The following is a 21,557-nucleotide window of genomic DNA, read 5'->3' as shown; positions in this document are numbered from 1 at the left end:
CAGTTTTTAATGTCATACTTTCAAGGTTTGGGTCTTATGGTTTGCAATTATGGTTAAGTGCTTTCGTTATATAAACCAGCATGCTAATATCTAACATGAAATCAAATGGGCCCTTCTTGTATACTATTGGAGCAACAGAGCAGTGGAAGTATAGTCAATTAAATTTAGCAGTGGGTAAAACTTTCAAAGAGGAGAACGGGTGCCATGAATTAGAATCATATTTAGAAAGCACATCTAACAATAGCCAGTTATTCAGCTAACTGGATCTATTATTTCCAGAGGGATTTAGTTTACTGTAGCAAAAACAAGAGCCGTGTGGCCCCTTAAAGATACCGTATATTAAGCAAGCCCTTTGTCATTGTGCAGAGCTTAATTTGTGTTAGGAGTCACCTGAGGGTTAGGCTTGGGGGCTGGGATTAGTGTTATGACATAGCTGTTTAACACATAAAGTTAAAATATGTGCCTTTATTCATGTGTTCTGTGTATCTCTCCTACCACCAAGTAACCACAATATACCACCATACATCAGGGAATTGGGAAATAGTTTTGCCAGCTGACAAGCCATCTAAGCATGGCTGGATTATCTCATTAAAAATCAAACAGAATCTGCTTCAGACTGTGCCCACCATGTATATAAAAAGGCGTGCGATACCAGTTTGCAGATTGAACACACCTTTAACAATTACACATTTTTACATTTGTGTGTGTGTGTGTGTGTGTTTATTATATTATATATAATATATGTGTGTGTGTGTATATATATATATAGATAGATTATATATATATATATATATATATATATATATATATATGCTTTCGTAGATTTTCACGGGTACAGGAATGCAGGTTTTGGTGTCCTCGGGTGTCTTCCCGTGTAAAAGTTGGGGTGTCTAGGCGACGTTTCGACGAGGTCTCACTCGTCATCTTCAGGCTGGTGCTTTCGGCTTCTTGTTACTGGAACAGAGCAGGATCTTAGTGTTTGAGTTCCTATAAATACTGTTGAGGAGGTGTGGTGTATAGCCTCCAATGTTCTGGGCAGAGAGGAGGTTCCCAGGCTAGTGTGCCTTTTCTTCTTTTGTTCCTTAATTACTTGAGGGATATCTTGAGTGATTTCTTGAGTGATTTCCTGAATCCCACTTAGGTGGGTCATTAGGTGTGGATTAGTTGCTAAAGCCTTCGTGTCTTGAACTCTTGAACTTTGTGAAGAGTTTTTCTGAGAAGATGGCTGTACTGCACTTGGTTGTGCTCTGGCTTGGCTTCGTGTATAGGGGCGAGCTGTGGTTTTGTGGCCTGTGCCAGCCAGATCTGTGTAGGGATTGCAGGGGGGTGCAGCATCCGGAGGTGCCACCCTGGTTTGGCTACTGGATGGTGTCTGTAATTTATCTGTGGAGAGGGTCTGGGTTTGGGTCTGGTGTGGTTGATTGGTGATGGCGTTCTGTGTGCCTCTGGATCTGGTGTCAGATTTTGTGGGGAGGGCTAATTTCCAGATGTCTGGCAAGCGGGATGTGTCGTCACGCTTGTTCATGTTGTGAGGGTGTTTCTCTATCTCGATGGCTTCCATGATTATTCTCTTGTGGTGATGTTCCATGTTAAAGAGCAATTTGGAATCTGCAAAATTAATTTCGTGTCCTGTTTCTTTCATGTGTTGGAAAAGAGAGGAAGTTTTTTCTTCTTTTTTGACGGCATTCTTGTGTTCTGCGATACGTGCATTTATTCGTCTGTTTGTTTGTCCAATGTACGTGGCTGGGCAGACTTTGCAGGGTATTTCATAGACCCCTTGGTTTTCCAACTGAATTTTATCCTTGGGGTTTCTGAGGATATTGGCTATTTTTTGGTTGGTGCAAAAGGCTGTTTTGATATTGTGTTTATGGAGGATTTTGCTAATTTTATCTGTAGTGCCCTTGATATAAGGAAGGAGGGCTATGCCATTGTTTTCTTCTGTGTCTTGGTTTTTGGGGGGTGTTTCTTTTTGGATTAGCTTCGTAACCCTGTTTTGCTGGTATCCATTGGCAATTAACACATTTGAGAGATTCTGTAACTCAGTTGTCAAGTGGTCTTCGTCAGCCAGGCGTTTGGTTCTGGAGATGAGAGTCTTGGCTACGGAGTTTATTTGTGCAGGGTGGTGGTGTGATTGTGCATGTAAGTAGCGGTTGGTGTGTGTTTTTTTCCGGTAGATAGTGTGTCCTAGGGAGCCATCAGGTTTTTTGTAGATTAGGACGTCAAGGAAGGGAAGTTGGTTGTTGGCTTCTATTTCCATAGTGAATTGTATTTTGGGGTGTAGGCTGTTGAGATGTGTGAGGAAGCTATCCAGTTTTTCCTTCCCGTGTGGCCAAATTACAAAGGTATCGTCAACATATCTGAGCCAAAGTTTGGGTTTGTGTTCTGACTTGTCTAAAGCATTGGTTTCAAAGTGTTCCATGTACAGGTTAGCGATGACCGGTGAGAGGGGTGATCCCATAGGTGCTCCTTCTATCTGTTTGTATCTTTGTCCATTGTGGATGAAGTACGTGTTGGTTAGGCAGTGGTTGGTCAGGTCCAAGATGTATTCGGGGGGATTGTATTTGTTTTGAATGGCTGTCAAGGCTTCATTAATGGGCACTTGTGTGAAGAGAGATACAACATCGAAGCTCACAAGTAGGTCATTGGGTTGTAGGTTTTGCTTCTTTATTGTTTCTATGAACTGGAAGGAGTTTGGAACGTGTGAAGAGATGGATTCTGCATAGGGCTGAAGTTGCTTGGCGAGAAATTTAGCGAGATTTTGTAGAGGTGAGCCTATGGAGCTGACTATTGGTCTGAGTGGTGTTCCTTCTTTGTGTATCTTGGGGAGGCCGTAGAGTTTGGGGCATCTGGATGATTTTTCTCTGGGGATGATTCTTAGCTGGATTTCTTCACTGATAGGAGAGGCTTTTATTTTGGATTTGGTGGTTTTTTCCAGATAGGTGGTGGGATCTGTTTTTATAGGTTGGTAGGTAGGGTCTTGGAGTAGATTTGATAGTTTTGCTTGGTAGTCCGATGTGTTCATCACAACAGTGGCATTACCTTTGTCTGCTGGGAGAATGATTATGTTGTTGTCTTTCCTCAGGTTGGTGAGTGCTTTCTGTTCTTCTTTGTGTAAATTGCTTCTGGGTGGTTTGCTGGAGCAGAGGATGTTGGTGACTTCAAGTCTGATTTTATTGGCTTCATCTGGATTGATTTTGGTTAGGCTAGCTTCGACTCCGCATATGATGTTTTCCGTGGGGATGCGTCTCGGGGCGACTGCAAAGTTGAAACCTTTGGAGAGTACTTTGGTTTCAGTTGAGGTGAGGATCCTGTCTGATATGTTATGTACTGTTTGTTTCATGGGTTGTTGTGGAGGGTGGCTGGGCTTCTGGCGTTTCTCTAGTTTGTGGAGTTTGTTGGTGTGTGTGTCTGTCTTGTGTGAGGTCTCCGTTTCAGCTCTCCAGACGGCTAGTTGTTTGCATTTGTCCCAGAGTGCAGGGTGGATTTTGTTACAGAGTTTGAGGTGAAGAGTGAGTAGATCTTTGTTGGTTTGGTTTAGTAGGTATCTTTTCTTGTGTAGTTCGTTTCTGATTAGAGATAGTTCAGTTCGTTTCAGGATCCTTTCGGTAGCTGGGGTTTTAGAGTGGAATTTAAGTTGGAAGCATGTGGGAATTAAGTTGTTGTCTCGGCAGTTGCGTAGGAACAAGAGATCACATAAGATGGTGGCTCTTCGGATTTCTAGTTTCTCGTAGGTTCTTGTCAGCTGGAAGGTTTCCTCCCCGTAGAGGTGAGATATTTGCTTTCGTAGATTTTCACGGGTACAGGAATGCAGGTTTTGGTGTCCTCGGGTGTCTTCCCGTGTAAAAGTTGGGGTGTCTAGGCGACGTTTCGACGAATAAAACTGGATAGCTTCCTCACACATCTCAACAGCCTACACCCCAAAATACAATTCACTATGGAAATAGAAGCCAACAACCAACTTCCCTTCCTTGACGTCCTAATCTACAAAAAACCTGATGGCTCCCTAGGACACACTATCTACCGGAAAAAAACACACACCAACCGCTACTTACATGCACAATCACACCACCACCCTGCACAAATAAACTCCGTAGCCAAGACTCTCATCTCCAGAACCAAACGCCTGGCTGACGAAGACCACTTGACAACTGAGTTACAGAATCTCTCAAATGTGTTAATTGCCAATGGATACCAGCAAAACAGGGTTACGAAGCTAATCCAAAAAGAAACACCCCCCAAAAACCAAGACACAGAAGAAAACAATGGCATAGCCCTCCTTCCTTATATCAAGGGCACTACAGATAAAATTAGCAAAATCCTCCATAAACACAATATCAAAACAGCCTTTTGCACCAACCAAAAAATAGCCAATATCCTCAGAAACCCCAAGGATAAAATTCAGTTGGAAAACCAAGGGGTCTATGAAATACCCTGCAAAGTCTGCCCAGCCACGTACATTGGACAAACAAACAGACGAATAAATGCACGTATCGCAGAACACAAGAATGCCGTCAAAAAAGAAGAAAAAACTTCCTCTCTTTTCCAACACATGAAAGAAACAGGACACGAAATTAATTTTGCAGATTCCAAATTGCTCTTTAACATGGAACATCACCACAAGAGAATAATCATGGAAGCCATCGAGATAGAGAAACACCCTCACAACATGAACAAGCGTGACGACACATCCCGCTTGCCAGACATCTGGAAATTAGCCCTCCCCACAAAATCTGACACCAGATCCAGAGGCACACAGAACGCCATCACCAATCAACCACACCAGACCCAAACCCAGACCCTCTCCACAGATAAATTACAGACACCATCCAGTAGCCAAACCAGGGTGGCACCTCCGGATGCTGCACCCCCCTGCAATCCCTACACAGATCTGGCTGGCACAGGCCACAAAACCACAGCTCGCCCCTATACACGAAGCCAAGCCAGAGCACAACCAAGTGCAGTACAGCCATCTTCTCAGAAAAACTCTTCACAAAGTTCAAGAGTTCAAGACACGAAGGCTTTAGCAACTAATCCACACCTAATGACCCACCTAAGTGGGATTCAGGAAATCACTCAAGAAATCACTCAAGATATCCCTCAAGTAATTAAGGAACAAAAGAAGAAAAGGCACACTAGCCTGGGAACCTCCTCTCTGCCCAGAACATTGGAGGCTATACACCACACCTCCTCAACAGTATTTATAGGAACTCAAACACTAAGATCCTGCTCTGTTCCAGTAACAAGAAGCCGAAAGCACCAGCCTGAAGATGACGAGTGAGACCTCGTCGAAACGTCGCCTAGACACCCCAACTTTTACACGGGAAGACACCCGAGGACACCAAAACCTGCATATATATATATATATATATATAATCTCTACACCTACCTACCTCCTTTTTCTCTTCTCTTCTTTCTAATGTTAAACCTACAGTGCCAGGGTCGACTGATTTATTGGCCAAAATGTTGATGGCTGTTGTAAATAGCAAAGGCGAAAGAGCAGGCAGCCTTGTTCTGTAGCACCAAACAATTGTGTCCCACAACAGTCTTATGTCATTAACCTGAACTTGATCAATGGATGGGGAATAAATAGTTGAGAGCGCACTGATAAATTTAGCGCTGTCCTACCTACCACCTCTTTCGTGTAAACTTATCACTGAGACTCACCGCCACAAAAGAAGATAGAGCTCTCACAATGGCAGTTGGCATCTCATAGCTGGCTCCTCCCACATGTTCTCCACAATAAGTTGTGTTCTGAAGCAGTTGCCTGGTCATTCTATCAACCTAGCTTGCCAGCTAGGCGCAGGCCTGGCCTCATATTTCACTGGCACTCCAGGGCCAGGTGGCAAGGGATCACTTTTGCTGCACACAAGCAAGACAACATGCAGGTCAGAAAGACAGAATGTAATCCACTGTCATAGCAATTCACTATAGGCAGTTCCATAGTTTAACTATGCACACTCTATGAAGAACTTTCTTTTATCTGTCTTGAATCTTCCAACGTGCAGCTTCATTGCATTCTAGTGTTGCAAGAGAGGGAGAAAACGTTTTCTCTAGCTACTTGCGCCATGCCGTGGAAAGTTTTAATATACTTGTATCATTTCACCTCTTACCTTTTCTCTAAACTAAAAAGTCCAAAATGTTGCATCCTCATAGGGGAGTTGCTTCATCCCCTTTATCATTTTGGTTGCCCTTTCTGAAACCTTTTCCAGCGTGCCGTCTCGCCACAGACTTGTACAATGCTATCAGTTTTAAAAGTATATCTTAAACTGTATAGCACTTTGCCCCTTTAAATATTTAAATGGTGTTTCAGCTTTTGTGCATCCCTTTAATACAAATAAGGGACATGGGTGGCGCTGTAGTCTAAACCAGAGCCTGGGGCTTGCCGATCAGAAGGTTGGCGGTTCGAATCCCCGCGACGGGGTGAGCTCCCATTGCTCTATCCCTGCTCCTGCCAACCTAGCAGTTTGAAAGCACGTCAAGTGCAAGTAGATAAATAGGTACCGCTCCGGCGGGAAGGTAAACGGCGTTTCCATGCGCTGCTCTGGTTCGCCAGAAGCGGCTTAGTCATGCTGGCCACATGACCCAGAAGCTGTCTGCGGACAAACACCAGCTCCCTCAGCCAATAAAGCAAGACGAGTGCCACAACCCCAGAGTCGTCCGCGAATGGACTTAACGGTCAGGGGTCCCTTTACCCTTTACCTTTAAGATAAATGTGTGGTAGTATTTTATGTACATATGCAACATAATTGCCAGGGATTTGGTGAATTTATAATTGAAGATTGCAGACAAGAATAAAAGTGTGTGTGTATTTCAGATTCCTTAGCACTTTTGGGTGCAGCTCTGTGTGCCTGGGAAGGAAATCAGTGAAGGCTCTTCACTCTCGCTACCAGGTCCTTGGTGTCTATAACATCAACCGGCATGAATACAAAACAGGTTTAAAAAGGTGTTGCATACCTCCCATGTATGCTTTAATGTTAGGAGAGCGAATGTATACCAACCCCACTCCAGCAAATTCCCGTTGAAGGGGATTAATGCCACTAGTTTCAATGGGATGTTCTCACAATTAACATCAGCTAGATTGGGGCTATCAAACTGATAGAGGATTCAATATCGTGTGGATTTTTCAGATTTAGGTCTTAACAACTGACCTTGTGTCCTGGATTTTTCAGGCTCTCTCTTAAGGTATTAGGTGTTTCTTGGAGTCAAATATACAGTGGTACCTTGGTTCTCAAATGTAATCCATTCCGGAAGTCCGTTCGACTTCCGAAACGTTAGAAAACCTAGGCGCGGCTTCCAATTGGTGCAGGTGCCCTAGAAACAATAGCCGACAGCTGCATCGGACGTTCAGCTTCTGAAAAACGTTCGAAAACCAGAACACTTACTTCTGGGTTTTTGGTGTTTGGGAGCTGAAATGTTCAAGTACCAAGGCATTTGAGAACCAATGTTCCCCTGTAGTTTGGTTTATCTTCTTCCTATAGCTTTACATAATATGTCTTTCACCCAACTAATCAAAGCCCCAGAATGTTCCACCTCGGTCCTGAGCACTGGCTTTCCAGAAACTTGCTGCATTTTCAGCTCAGCCCAATTATAGCCATTTAACCTATTCCTACCCAGCTCTACGAGCAGGACACAGAATGCTGATTGCTATAGGTGGGGGTAGAAAAACGGAGATGGAATGGAGTATCCTGGAAGAGGGTATGGTTCACTGAATGGAACCCTGAACAGGAGCTCTCCACATGCAACCTTTTGTTGTATTTATAATTATCCAGTCCACACTATTTCATTTTATAACAATGCCATTGTGTCACCTAGTTGCTCTTCCACATACTTTGCATGTACTACATGTTTAATTGAAGATTCTGTGATAGTTTCTAAATCCTTTGGGATGTAAGTATTTCATCTTTAAAGCCTGTCTCAGCTTGAGTAATAGGAAACCATATCTCATCTCAAAGTAATCCAATTTCAGCATTCAGGAGAAGATTCATAAATCCTTATTAGAAGAGACAAAAGACAGGCTATTGCCTTTGCCTCTGATTTAATTTATCTTCTGTCTCAACAACATATTTTGAAACCCAACTAGAGGAATAATCTGCAATCTGCCAGGGATTCTGAATAAGTGTGAGATACACTGCATAAAGCACTCCTGCTAATAGTAACACTTTCCAATCTCTTGCTACGCAAATAATATTTCTCCAAAGGGGTATCTTGACTGAAAGTGAGAATACTACAAAATGAGAGGTTTGTGGATTACAGCTAGTATCCAAAGTCATTTTTTGTGAAACTATGGAAAATATACTTTAAGGCCCTAGTCTTCTATTCCAGAGATGGGGAGCCTCAGGCCTAGGAATGCAGTGGTCTATTCAGGAATACGGAAGCAGACAACTGAATTCCAAGTCTCCCACCTGATGGGTCCCAGGCTTACTTGGGGTTTGGTTTCTTTGGAATGAGGGAAGAAGGGACTGTGGTGTCTTTAGGATATATGGTTTAGTTACACATATAAACAACCTGAGTCGAAGATGGAGGGGTTCGCAGCATTAATACTCCAATAGGGTCTTGTTTCTCCCATAGTCACAGCCTTGGAGTCAAGCATAAAATCAGGCTGAGCTCTCACACTCTGACTTCTGCCTACACCCTGCTTCCAGCTCTCTCACACAACACCGGCCCTAGCTTTTGTCTACTAACTACCAGCCACGTGAGAGAGGGCCCCCACCCATTTGCCCTCTGGCACAGAACAACTTCTTTTGTTATACTAAGGGTCTTTAACTCACAAAGAAACTTTAGCATTAGAAGAAGAAGAAGAGTTTGGATTTGATATCCCGCTTTATCACTACCCGAAGGAGTCTCAAAGCGGCTAGCATTCTCCTTTCCCTTCCTCCCCCACAACAAACACTCTGTGAGGTGAGTGGGGCTGAGAGACTTCAGAGAAGAATGACTAGCCCAAGGTCACCCAGCAGCTGCATGTGGAGGATCAGGGAAGCGAACCCGGTTCCCCAGATTACGAGACTACCGCTCTTAACCACTACATCACACTGGCTCTTGCTGGAACCAGAACCCCAGGGATTAGAAGGCACTCGAGACTCTTAAGCTCAGGGTCGTGAGTTCAAGCCCCACATTGGGCAAAAGATTCCTGCATTGAGGGGTTGGAATGCATGACCCTCATGGTCCCTTCGAACTCTAGGATTTCTGTGATCACGTGGTCATACGGATTAACTCCCCAAACTCACAACACTGTAACAATAAGCACTGGTGCCAGTCAAACCTGTTTGGAGACTGTTTGGAGTCAAACCTCTTCTAGAGGATATATTTTCCCCACTTGCTGCCCTGGAATGAGTTCTTGGCCCAGCCCACCTCATCCCTTTCCCCCCTACTACAAATCAAATTTCTGCCCCAAGCCTTTATATGGGGGCATCCTCTTCAAGACTAGCTGACCTAATCCATCAAGGTTGGCAGCAAACAAAAAAACAAAACAAAAACAATCCCCATCCAAGGTTGGCAGCAAAAATCCCACACCTCTCTGTTCATTCTCACAATCTCCTGAGTATATCATGCACCCAAACAGAGGGAGGGAGATATCCTGGCCCTCAAAACTCACAAGACCATGGGCGACCTCATGTGCATACACACATGCCTACAACTTCTCCTCCTGCAATTTTTTGGAATATGAAGTGAGGGGGGGAAAACTACAGTGGTACCTCAGGTTACAGACGCTTCAGGTTACAGACTCTGCTTACCCAGAAATAGTACCTCGGGTTAAGAACTTTGCTTCAGGATGAGCGTGGCGGCAGCGGGAGGCCCCATTAGCTAAAGTGGCACCTCAGGTTAAGAACAGTTTTAGGTTAAGAACAGACCTCCGGAACAAATTAAGTTCTTAACCAGAGGTACCACTGTATCATCACCCACTCCTCACCTCCAGCCTGCAGTTTACTCTTCTCTGGGGCACTTTCTTCCTTCTCTGGCCTGACTCCCTCCAATTTTGGGGGCTTCAGCTTTCTGTGTCTTCCACACTGGCAGGCTCCTGGACAATCAACCTCTCTTCTTCTTCTGGTACTGGCTGCAACTCTTTACAGTCCAAGTTTTTCAGCTGATCATTCTGTCCGTGGATCTCTTCAGCTACCCCTGCAGCCTGAGTATACTGCAGCTGGTCTTCAGGGTCAATCTTAACCCCTTGCAGTGGCTGATCAGGCAGGGCCCTCGGCTCCTCACATGGAGTCTCCCTTTTCTCTCCAAAGGAGCTTTTTAGCTGCCCCATTTGCTCCTGGGTGTTCCTGCTACATAGCTTTTGTCTCCTCTTCCAGACTCTTAAATTGCTGTTTCTGCTGTTCCATTTGCTGCTGGAGTATCAACCTAAGCTGTTCCTCAGCCCATCCTTCAAGGTGGCTGTGATGAGGAAGAAGGGGCAGAATTCTGATAGTACTTCTTTAGATTCAAGCCAGATTACTGTATATTGGCTATATTTTGCATTCCTTTTGCAAAAGGATCCAAACGAAGATACAGAATGGAATGACATACTAAGAGATTTTGGTATACTGCCTCCAAAAGAAGAGGTTAAGGATGAAGTTGAAGAAATGGTTTTACGTTTACAGAAAGAAGCAGAAGGTAAGTGCAGTTGTGAAAAGTATTGCCAATTATTAAAATTAAGACCCATCATTTCAGCATTGTACCAGGCGGCATAGTACAATAGAGAAGTAAAGCTGTCCTTGCCTTGCGGAATATAAAGGTTGATCTACACATTAAGAAAAGGCATATAGTTCAGCCTTCCTGGGATTGTGTTATTTGAGAGGGCAGATAGCAGATCTATTGTTCACCAAGACATTGTTCAAGTAATGGAAAGCTAATATGCAGTGGGAAAGATTCTATTCTAACCTAGACGTTTCCTGATTGTCCAACTTTCTACAAGCAGTGAGTTTTAAACAAACGGCCTTTACTACAATTCAAACTCGCTGCTTTCTGTCCTAACGACTGGAAGGAAAATAAATTTGCTACTTCATCTATATGATCCTGAACCTGCATTTTAAAGCAGCTGTGGTGCAGAAGAATAGGCAGATACACTTTTTCTGAATGTGTATATAAACAGCCATCATTAGCATATATCTGGAAATTGCCTCTATTCAAAGCTCATTGCACAATAGCCATAAACTAGAATATTGTAAGCATGGAAGTTTCCCATTCAGGTTCCTCTGTCAGATACTCCTTTTGGAAACAGATTCAAAATTTGTCTAATCCCAGAAATTTAATCCCAGAAATATGCATGTTCTTCATCCCCCCCCCCCAATTCATCTTTTAGTGAAGCCATATGAAAAAATGAACCTGAAACAACTCAATGAAGCTGAAGATGAATTTGACGAGGAAGATAGAAAAGCAGTTGAAATGTATAGGTATGCCAAGCTACTAGTAACCACTCTCAAAGCCAATACTGAGTAAGAATATTCTAAACTGGAGATTAAGTATAGAAAAAGGACACACTTCTTATCCATATAACCCCCCCAATCCCCTTTCTAAAACACTCCTGCATAATTTAACTTATTTAGTTTCCCAGGGCGACTGTAATCCATGAAAGCTTCTGCTACAATAAATTTCTTAGTCTTTAAGATATCACAAGTGTCTTTGTTGCTTTAACTATCTGAAATCCATTTACTACAGGGTAAATAAATTTTATTTCTAACGTTGATAGAATTTCTTTTTCATGAGCCAGTAGTGCCACCTAGTGATTACCATATCAAAAGTTCCTGCATACAGTACTGTATTCACTACTCAAAGTTGGCATATTGCTCAAATTATTTTTCTGCCCTCTTGTTATTCCTGTTTCATAACCTTGTCCACACTTTTGTGGACAGGCTGAATGTGTATTTGAATAAACTGTTCCCCACATCTAACAATGCTCCTTTCTCCAAACCTCTAAGGAACACGAGCGATCATAACCCACCCACCCACTGTCAAACTTTCTCCCCAGTGTCTATTAATAATCATATGAAAAGATATTAGTTCACATGACTTTTGTTAAATTAGGAAACGACGTTTAGAAGAACTGCAAAAAGGACAAAGATTTGGAGAACTCAGAGAAATTTCTGGAGAACAGTATGTGAAAGAAGTTACAAATGCACAAAAAGGTGTCTGGGTTGTCATCCATTTATACAGATCAAGGTAATAGTGAGGATTTCAAAAAGGGTGCTTTAAAATTTGGCAGAATAAAACTATATACATATAAAGTTAACTCTGGGTTATGGCTTGAATAGGCACCCGTTCTTAATAATTTCTGACTGGTTTTCTTGAGGCAAATATCTGTACCAGATTTCTTCTAGATCTGCAGCTTAGGAACATCAATGAAAACTCTCTTATGTTCATATGCTATCAGCAGTTGCAATGTCCTGTCGTACTAGCAAATGGGGGTTCCCTTGATAGGTAAGTCTAATGCAGAAAGGACTGTGGGCTAGTTCACACATGGCCTAAGCCAATGTTCCTCAGCCTTGGGTCTCTAGATGATCTTGGACTACAACTCCCACCATCCCCAGGCAGCTTCACCAATGGTCAGAGATGATGCAAGTTGTAATCCATCAACTTATGGGATCCAAAGTTGAAGAACTCAGGCCCAGGCTATACACATGAAAGGAGATAGAGCCATATTGTCCAAACTTCCCTACTCTGCTGCCTTCCAGATGTTTGGGATAACCTCAATAAGCCACAGCCAGCACGTGGGTCACAGGTTGCCATCCTCAGCAATAGACTATTTGTGCATTTTGTAGGGCTGCAGTCTGGGATATATATATGTGTGTGTACCTATTGCGGGGTGCTAGGAACCTCTACATAGTAAGGGGATGCATCCTAGAATGAGCGTGAATACAAATGGCATATTGGCTTTTGTTCTGGGGCAAGAAAATGTAGCACGGCTTTACATGCATAGGATGATAGCTATGGGAACATGTCATGAATATCAGTCTCAGGCTAATGGGCTAGTGCAATGGGATTAGAAATATACTCAGTAAAGGGCTCAGAAATATTGGGTGCAACATGCTGAACTGAGCAGGGAAACAACAGGAGTGAAACTCAGCCATGCAGTTGAACCCAAAGTAGCATACTCCCCTTCTGATGTGAAAATGCAAGTGTGAATTTAGGTGAATGGTTGATAGTGGTTTGGTGTGTTTTGTATTTTCTTAATTGTGCCAGAGCTTAACCATCAAACACATTTGCTCTTTTGGATTTTTAAAGCATTCCATTGTGTGTGTTAATTAATCGACACCTCAGTCTGCTGGCCACAAAGTTTCCAGAAACCAAGTTTGTGAAAGCCATTGCAAACAGCTGTATTGAAAATTACCATGACAGTTGCTTACCTACGTTGTTTGTGTATGAAAATGGAGAGATAAAGGGCAAGTTCATTGGAATCAGAGAATGTGGAGGAACACATCTTACAGTAGAAGGTAATGCTCAAAACACTTCAGCAAACTAGAGGCCGGTAGACGAAGATTTGGCTGGTTATTGCAAATTTATGTGAACTGCAGCCTTCTTTATCTTTGCAGTTCTTAGCCATATTAATGACTCCTTTCCACCCATTCTTTATCCAAGTTTTACCTCTCTCAAGCTCTTCCTTTCCAGCCTTAACCCTTCTCTCATATTGTTCTGTACCATTGCTTCTTTCAATCCGTATTTCCAAATCCCCTTCCTTTCCTGTTTATCTAGACCTCCTGATTTGCCTGCCCTGGTCCTCCTCAATATCTATGAGCTCAACCAAACACCAGTGGCAACTCTTTGGATTACAGCTACTGAGCCAATGGCCACTAGAGACTCTTCTGGCTGCTCTGTCTCCCAGTGATGGGCATAATAGCTGAGAGATCGCCCCCAATGCTGCCACTGAGCTGCTTAATGTATTGTAATATAAATTTTACAGTAAAATGTTGCAGCAGTTCATAAAAGAACATGTGAAGTGTGAAATGCTTCAATGTGGAATAACCAAGATAACTATTCATTGAATACTGTAACTTTACCAAAAAGCTTTGGCGTAAGTTCGCAACTAAAGGCAATAAATGTTTACTTAAAGACATGTATTAAATAGCTTGTTAGAAAAGGACTAGAATGGGCTGCCTTGCTATTTTTTTAGTGAAGGTAACTTTAAGGTATGTGTAGGCAATTCAGGGTTAGTAATTTCTGTATACTTATTTACAAGGCTGGTTTTTAAATTACTCTAATAGTGTTGTGCTATCCGGTTTAAAATAATGACTCCCTCCCACTATATCTTAGCTAACCATTGAGTTCTATCTGTGAATACTATGTACATGAGTTGTATCATGAAAGTAAAAATTTCATGTACCAGCCCCTGGATTGAATGTAAGTAAAAAGTCAAACAGGTGCAGACTGAGGTTGGTGGGGCAGTGCCCCATTGATCCAAACATACTGGATCATAATACTGGGATATAAATGATTTACTGCTAAATATATTGCTACTTCAGTTTGTCTCAACAGACTTTGTTATTTCAGAACTTGAGTGGAAACTGGCAGAGGTTGGTGCTCTAAAAACCGATTTGGAAGAAAACCCCAAGAAGGAAGTTGTGGATATGATGACATCTTCAATTAGAAATGCCTCCATAAATGATGTTTAGACAAACATTAACAGGACGTGCAAAGACACAAACACTGCTTGAGCACTTGAAGAAGCACCTGGCATTTCCGCGTTTACGTTTGGCTGGATTACTGCTTAAATCAACACCGCTTAGGAATAAGAATAAGTAAATAAAAACGGCACAAATGCAACCCACTTGCTGTATTCACACTCAGAACGTATTTTCTGCTCCAGTCCAGAGCTCTGTGTGTACGCAGACATTAGCCCAACTATCTGCCAAGGGGGCTTGTTTCCTAAAAAGTGTGTTCAACATTGCAGCCGTCACTCATTTGTTCTTAAGTCATCTTTCCAGTGAGAGATTTGTGGCTCTCACTGTCACACAAAGGACAAATGAATCAAGGTACTGTAAAAGTATTGTAAAAATCAGATACTAGCCTTTAAAAGCTCTGATATCCATCTGAAAACAGAATTTGGTTTCTAATTATAAAATTGTCTAATACTGGTACAAGAAAATTTCATGAAATAAACTTGGATACTATGGTTCATCCAACCTCCTTATCCAGCAAAAATGTGCTTTTACTCTCTGAGATGCTGGCTCCTAATCAAATTTAGCTTGTGGGTCAAGCCAGAAAATGAGAGAATATGAGAAGCTAAAACTCAGAACCTCTACTATGGGTCTGGAAAGTCCCAACCCTGAAAGCATGTACAGAACACATGTAGGAGCACCAGGTCACTAGTGTTGGGAATTATTGTTTATGGGTTTGTAAAAAGCAGAACTGGACTCAACAGAGGGAAATAGCTTCAAAAAATCACTGCCTGTATCCTTGGCCAAGCCATAGTGAGCACCCAAAACCATGTGGGAAAGTATTGTGCAGACACACAGTTTGGTTAGTGTTGACCCATTGAAATCAATGGGTATTAAATCCACTGATTTAAATGGATCTACTCCCTAGCTGGATATCAGCCAGTATTTTTAGTGCTGGGCATTGTACAAAGAAATAGAAATAGCCCAGGCCTGCCTGCTAGCTTACATACTAAGTCATATCTTGTTAATACATGCAGGGCTGCGAGACTCATTCAGATTAAATCAAGCTTAAGAAGCAACAGAACATATTGTCTGAGAAAATAGTCTCAAGGTATTTAAAAAAAGATTGGCTGAGTATTTATAGTGCCTTTCTTCTTTGTTAATTTTTGAAATTTGTTAATACGTGAGAAGGGTGAAGTGAGTTTCACAACCACACCCACAGCAGATATACTGGTAGTTGTTCAAAAACACTCATAGTTATTTCTCCTGAGAACTGAATTATTAAAAATCTTAATAAAAAATATTAGCTGGTCCAGAGATCAGTAATTAACCCCAAATTCTGAAAGCCTGTGTTGTACATGCAATGTTCTGTTAGCACCTTAGAGGTTTGTGTATACCCTATTCATTCCTAGCTAGACAAAACACGTGCAGGAGAATGATGAAGCAGTACACTTTGTGGTGTGTGTGTTTAATAGGGATCATTTGGCAAAGAGAGATTGGGGGGCACCTTCTCTGCACAACAATTGTGAGCTTTGCATTCCTTAGCAGCAGCTTACTGATTCCTACTATAACTGATCTCCCTAGAGCAGGTAAACACCAACTCAAAATCTGAATTTATTAAAAACAATAATTTCTTGTTTAATGAACATTTACACATCTATTTATTTATGCATTAAAATATCTCTCTGCCGCATATTCTCAAGTAAGAGAATTTGCCTGCATCGGCTTCAGTCAAGTAGTTTGCTACAGCACATAATTAACCTTTAAATAGAATGGTTTCATAGTGTGGGTGATGAATGAAATAAAAGGCGAAGTCATTTGTGTGTTGCACACTCACAAAAACTGCAGATAACTGAGCACAGTTTCAAGCTTTTATTCAGCAGTAACCTCATTTTAAGAATGAAGCAGTGACGACTAAAAAATATTGATGGAGGTGTGTGAAGACTGCAGAAAGATCTGAGAAGAATCTTAATAGCTGTTACTCATAGTCACAGGTAGGCACTTCATACTGAACCATTACCTAAGTATATAGGCCTACATTTGCACTTATTCATCTGCTGTTACCCTTGCTCTTCGCCCCTTTACTCGCAAACCACTTGGGGAAAGCAATCCTGCCTCACTCACTACAAACACAGGTATGAGTATTGTCAGGGAACTGCCATTGGCTCAGAGGTGAGAAATAGAAGGGCAGTTGTGTTACAGGGAGCCTCCGAAAATCTTGCAAAGCAGTTCCTCTTCTGGAGAGGACGAAAGCCCCACCTCCAGTGGAGAAGAGGTGCAAGGACCAGAGGATGCTAGTGAGAGCCTTAACGCTGCTCCTGAGCAAGCCGGAGAGGGGGGAAGCACGCCCTTGCCATCGCCCATCCTGCACAGAAGTGTGGGCACAGGGAGGGGTGGAAACAGTTGGGGGTGACAAAACTTTTATGTTGGGGGAGGTACAAAAAAAGACCACTCCCGGATTCTGCTAGCAATTGAGCCAGACATGAGTCGGAGTCCTGCCTGCTTACTCTCGAGCAACCACAACAGCACCTGACAAGTATTCTGAAAGGAATATGACAATAAAGATTACTACAAGATAATTTTTAAACGAATGAATAGTTTGAGGAGCATTGGTGCTGCAGTGTGCCTCGCTTTGGAAAAACAGGCAGGCATGACCCAGATCAGTTTCCGGGATGGATGATAGCTCAGGGAACTCCATGTAAACATGCCACCCACCCTCCTTTTTCAAGAGGAAGTAGGATTTCATTAGCATCCTACTGTTTAGTTTCTTAATGTGGCATGTTCTGCTGTGAATGAAGCTCTACACACTATGGCAAGATGTGATGGAAACAAGCCTAAATTAAGAATGACACATGAAACAAAAAGATTTGATGACTGGGTGGTTCATTGAGTGGCAAGACATCCAGGCAAGGGCACTAAGAGACCAATTTAACTGAATGTTTACATTGCTGACTAGCAATTTGTGCCTACAGGAACTCTGTTAGAGGGGCCCTGTCCCACTCTGTTTGTCCAAAACCCTGCATCTTCTTGGCAAAGTAATATCCCATGAAGAAAGCACTCATTTCCACAAGAGCTAAAGCCAGCCTCATTCCCTACAGACCCTCTCAGGTGTGAAGAGCTGTAGGGTTAGATAGTTCTGCTGCCCTTGGGAGTTCAAAGTGACTGCATGATGGCCTGGGAGATGGCATTCTTTGTGGCAGCCCCTCAGTTGTGGGATCCCCTCCCACAGCATTAAGCATATAGTACTGATAGCACACTGCTTTACCTTTGACACCTGAGATCTGTGTTATCAGGAACCACTCTATTCCTGAGACTGTAGCTCATTTTCAGAATTTTTAATATTGAATTTAAAATGGTTGTAACCTGCCCTGGGACCTGTGGTGAAGGGCAGATAATAAATATAATAATATTAATAAATGGCAACTTTTTCTGGAAAACATCTTGGAGCATACCAACAGCTTATTTAATTCAATGTATTTGTGCTACTCTATACAATAATGAGAATAGCAAAACAATCTTGTACATGCCTATCCAAAAGTAAGTCCTATTTAATTCAATAGGGCCAATTCCCAGCAGGAGTATGATTACACTGTGAAGGAGAAAAGTTTGCCATTAGAAGCATGATTTTTTCTTTTCCGAGTCAGTTCGTTGAGACTATTATGGTATTCTATCTTCTTCTGGGTGCTCTTGGCTTCCAGTCATATGTGTCCTTTACATCTGGCCTTTCTATTGCATAACACATGGAGTTATTAGTATATTTAAAAGATGAGGGTTTGTCAAGATTAAATGGCTTTCTTCCCCTGGATAAGTTTGAAAAGGTGTCCCTAGATCAAATACAACCACCAGTTCTTTCCCCTTGTGCAAATTGTATTTACACATATTAAGGCTTTGTCTCAGCAGGTGATAAGAACTAACAATACTATTATTCAATACTTTGCTTCCCTCGTGAAATCAAAATGAAATGTTTTCTCAAGCAGCTCCCAGAACAGTGAACACACACCCTAATTGAAACTGCAGAATAACCCAGTTAATATTGCCTTTTGAAATTCCATATTTCCCTTTGTCCAACAATTGTTTATAAAATTATTCCTATTCCACCATTTTGGATATAGCCTACACAAGGAGCTTACCATATCATAAAAAGGATCTAATAGAACCAAAAATAATAAAGGCAACAATAAATAAACAGGCCAGTTAAAACAATTATTATTATTTTTTTTTTATAAATGTTTATTAGGTTTTACATAAACAATAAAAAACAACATAAACAACACATAAAACAGAAAAAATACACAAACATAAAACACAAAAACAACAGTAATAAAAAATAAAAATAAAGAAAATTAAAAAATACCCTTTTTGTCTTCATAAAAACCTTGCATTTACTTGTTTCTGCGACTTCCCCCAACCTCCCTGCTCTGTATTCCAAATCAAGTGTTCTGTCTGCAAATTCTTTCCCTTTATCATAATTTAATTTTCTCATCATCTTAAATCCATATCCCATAGTTATATTTCCTTCAATCTAGATTTTGGATCTTTTTCTGTTCACCTTTCTTGCTAAAAACCAGTCACCTTCAGTCCGATATCTTCAAATATTCGTTATCTTACAGTATTTCTGTAAATAGTCTTTAAATTTTCTCCAATCTTCCCTCACCGTCTCTTCTCCCTGGTCTCTAATCCTGCCGGTCATTTCTGCTGATTCCATGTAGTCGATGACTTTCATCTGCCATTCTTCCAGAGTGGGTAACTCTTCTGTCTTCCAATACTGTGCAATAAGTATTCTTGCTGCTGCTGTAGCATACATAAAAAAAGTCCTATCCTTCTTATGCACCTGTTGGCCAACCATACCCAAGAGAAAGGCTTCTGGCTTCTTCGGAAATGTGTATTTAAACACTTTTTTCAGCTCATTGTAAATCATCTCCCAGAATGCCTTAATCTTTGGGCACGTCCACCAAAGGTGAAAGAATGTGCCTTCAACTTCTTTACATTTCCAACACTTATTATCGGGCAGATGGTAAATTTTCGCAAGCTTGACTGGTGTCATGTACCACCTATATATCATTTTCATAATATTCTCTCTTAGGGCATTAGATGCCGTAAATTTTATACCAGTGGTCCATAACCGTTCCCAGTCAGCAAACATTATGTTATGACCCAAATCTTGTGCCCATTTAATCATCACTGATTTCACTTCCTCATCCTGTGTGTTCCATTTTAGCAGCAAGTTATACATTCTTGACAAAATCTTAGTTTTGGGTTCTAACAATTCTGTCTCCAATTTTGATTTTTCCACCTGGAAGCCAATTTTTCTATCCATTTTAAATGCTTCCATTATTTGGTGATAATGGAGCCAATCTCGAACTTTACTTTTTAATTTATCGAAACTCTGTAGTTTCAATTTGTCTCCATCTTGTTCTAAAATCTCCCAATATTTTGGCCAGTTTGCCTCCATATTGAAAAAAAAAAACAATTAAACAATTATTAAGTTACATATGGAATTCTCACTGTAACTGTCTGCTGCAGCTTTGGGTTTATAAAGGAATCTGTGGGTATCCTTATGTGGGATAAAGTCACTTCCCATAGATGAGCAAAGTACTTAACATGGTGTTTTAATTCTATGCATATTTTAGCCCATTGCTAACCTACACCTTAGAGGGACAAGGGTGGCACTGTGGTCTAAACCACTGAGCCTAGGGCTTGCCGATCAGAAGGTTGGCAGTTCGAATCCCCGCGACGGGGTGAGCTCCCATTGCTCGGTCCCAGCTCCTGCCAACCTAGCAGTTCGAAAGCACATCAAAGTGCAAGTAGATAAATAGGTACCACTACAGCAGGAAGGTAAATGGTGTTTCTGTGTGCTGCTCTGGTTCACCAGAGGCAGCTTAGTCATGCTGTACATTGGCTCCCTCGGCCAGTAAAGCAAGATGAGCACCGCAACCCCAGGGTCGTTCGTGACTGGACCTAACAGTTAGGGGTACCTTTACCTTTACCTTCCTGAATTCTTACTTGAATTGAAATCAATTTTTGCCCATCCCAGATTAAACCTTAAAGCTACAGTAGTTATGTATATGTTGGTCTTTACACTACTTTTTGTAAACCTTTAACGGCAAAGCTTTTCTACAAAAGGGCATGCTCTTTCTTGGCGTTTGTTTATACAGCTTACATAGCCAACCAATTCTATGTGAAACTAAAACTGTTTTGAGGCTCACCTAGTAAGTTGCTTGGCAACCTCAGTTACAAAACTTATATAGATAAGATAAATGGCATACACTGGGCATTAATTACCTCAAGTCATGTGTGCAGTAGTATTAACACATTCTACAAGGGCTAAATTGTTACCAGTGATATATTTACAAGACCTAATGCTTGAACAAGGTATGTCAACTGTGCTTTATTTCTCTGCTGATCTTTCACATAAACGGAAGAAAATTTCAATTAAAAAACAAAATTCTAGAGCAGTGCCATCTGTTGTGTGTAGAGTCAAAGGAACAGCATTTCAATCATCATTCATAATAAAAATAGAGGGGATCTAAAGCTGTTTCATAATTGTTTTAAAGAACTTACTGTGGATACATGGCATTCGAGTTCAGGAGTGAACCATGGCAACCAAAGTTATAGACATGAATTGCATTAGATTTCAATATTAACCATGCTTGTAGCTTAACCATAAACTCTAAACCAGGGATAGCCAATGTGGTGCCCTCCAGATGTTGGGGATTTCAACTTCCATCAGCCCTAGCCACCACGACCAATAGCTAGGGATGATGGGAATTGTGATCCAAAACAATTGGATAGCACTACATTGCCTCCTCCTCTCCTTATGCACTGCGAGGGTATTGTGATTACACCATTCCTGCTCTTCCAAGAAACTCAGTGGTAGATGTTGGATGTTACATTTGCGGAGGAGAATAACGTATACCTGTAGATCTAATGCATCCACACCAGGGTGGTCCAACATGCGGCCCACAAGGCCTTTTGGGGGGCCTC

At 41.7% G+C, this 21,557-nt stretch overlaps 2 protein-coding genes across 12 annotated transcripts in view; one reads left to right on the top strand and one right to left on the bottom strand.

The window, feature by feature from the left end:
• The window catches only part of EXOC1L (exocyst complex component 1 like), a gene marked incomplete at its 5' end in the record, with an annotated part of 117,205 nt that overhangs the window by 92,719 nt on the left and 2,929 nt on the right, over positions 1-21,557 (bottom strand). For 7 of the 11 annotated variants that reach the window (XR_014515401.1, XR_014515402.1, XR_014515403.1 and 4 more), the window contains one exon: positions 5,665-5,859. The exons of the other annotated variants lie outside the window; for them this stretch is intronic. The remainder of the gene's footprint in view (positions 1-5,664; positions 5,860-21,557) is intronic. 11 annotated transcript variants of the gene reach the window in all.
• Positions 5,769-14,743, top strand: PDCL2 (phosducin like 2). The gene is made up of 6 exons (XM_083458494.1): positions 5,769-5,885; positions 10,476-10,596; positions 11,285-11,375; positions 12,007-12,141; positions 13,204-13,412; positions 14,467-14,743. The coding sequence occupies exons 1-6, from the start codon at positions 5,880-5,882 to the stop codon at positions 14,586-14,588; spliced, it is 684 nt and encodes a 227-aa protein (XP_083314620.1). The 5' UTR covers positions 5,769-5,879; the 3' UTR covers positions 14,589-14,743.

Source organism: Podarcis tiliguerta, assembly GCF_965153285.1.
Source record: "Podarcis tiliguerta genome assembly, chromosome: 9".
Classification (NCBI taxonomy): Eukaryota; Metazoa; Chordata; class Lepidosauria; order Squamata; family Lacertidae; genus Podarcis; species Podarcis tiliguerta.
The sequence above is the reverse complement of the archived record's forward strand: the minus strand, read 5'-3'. Positions and strand labels throughout refer to the sequence as shown.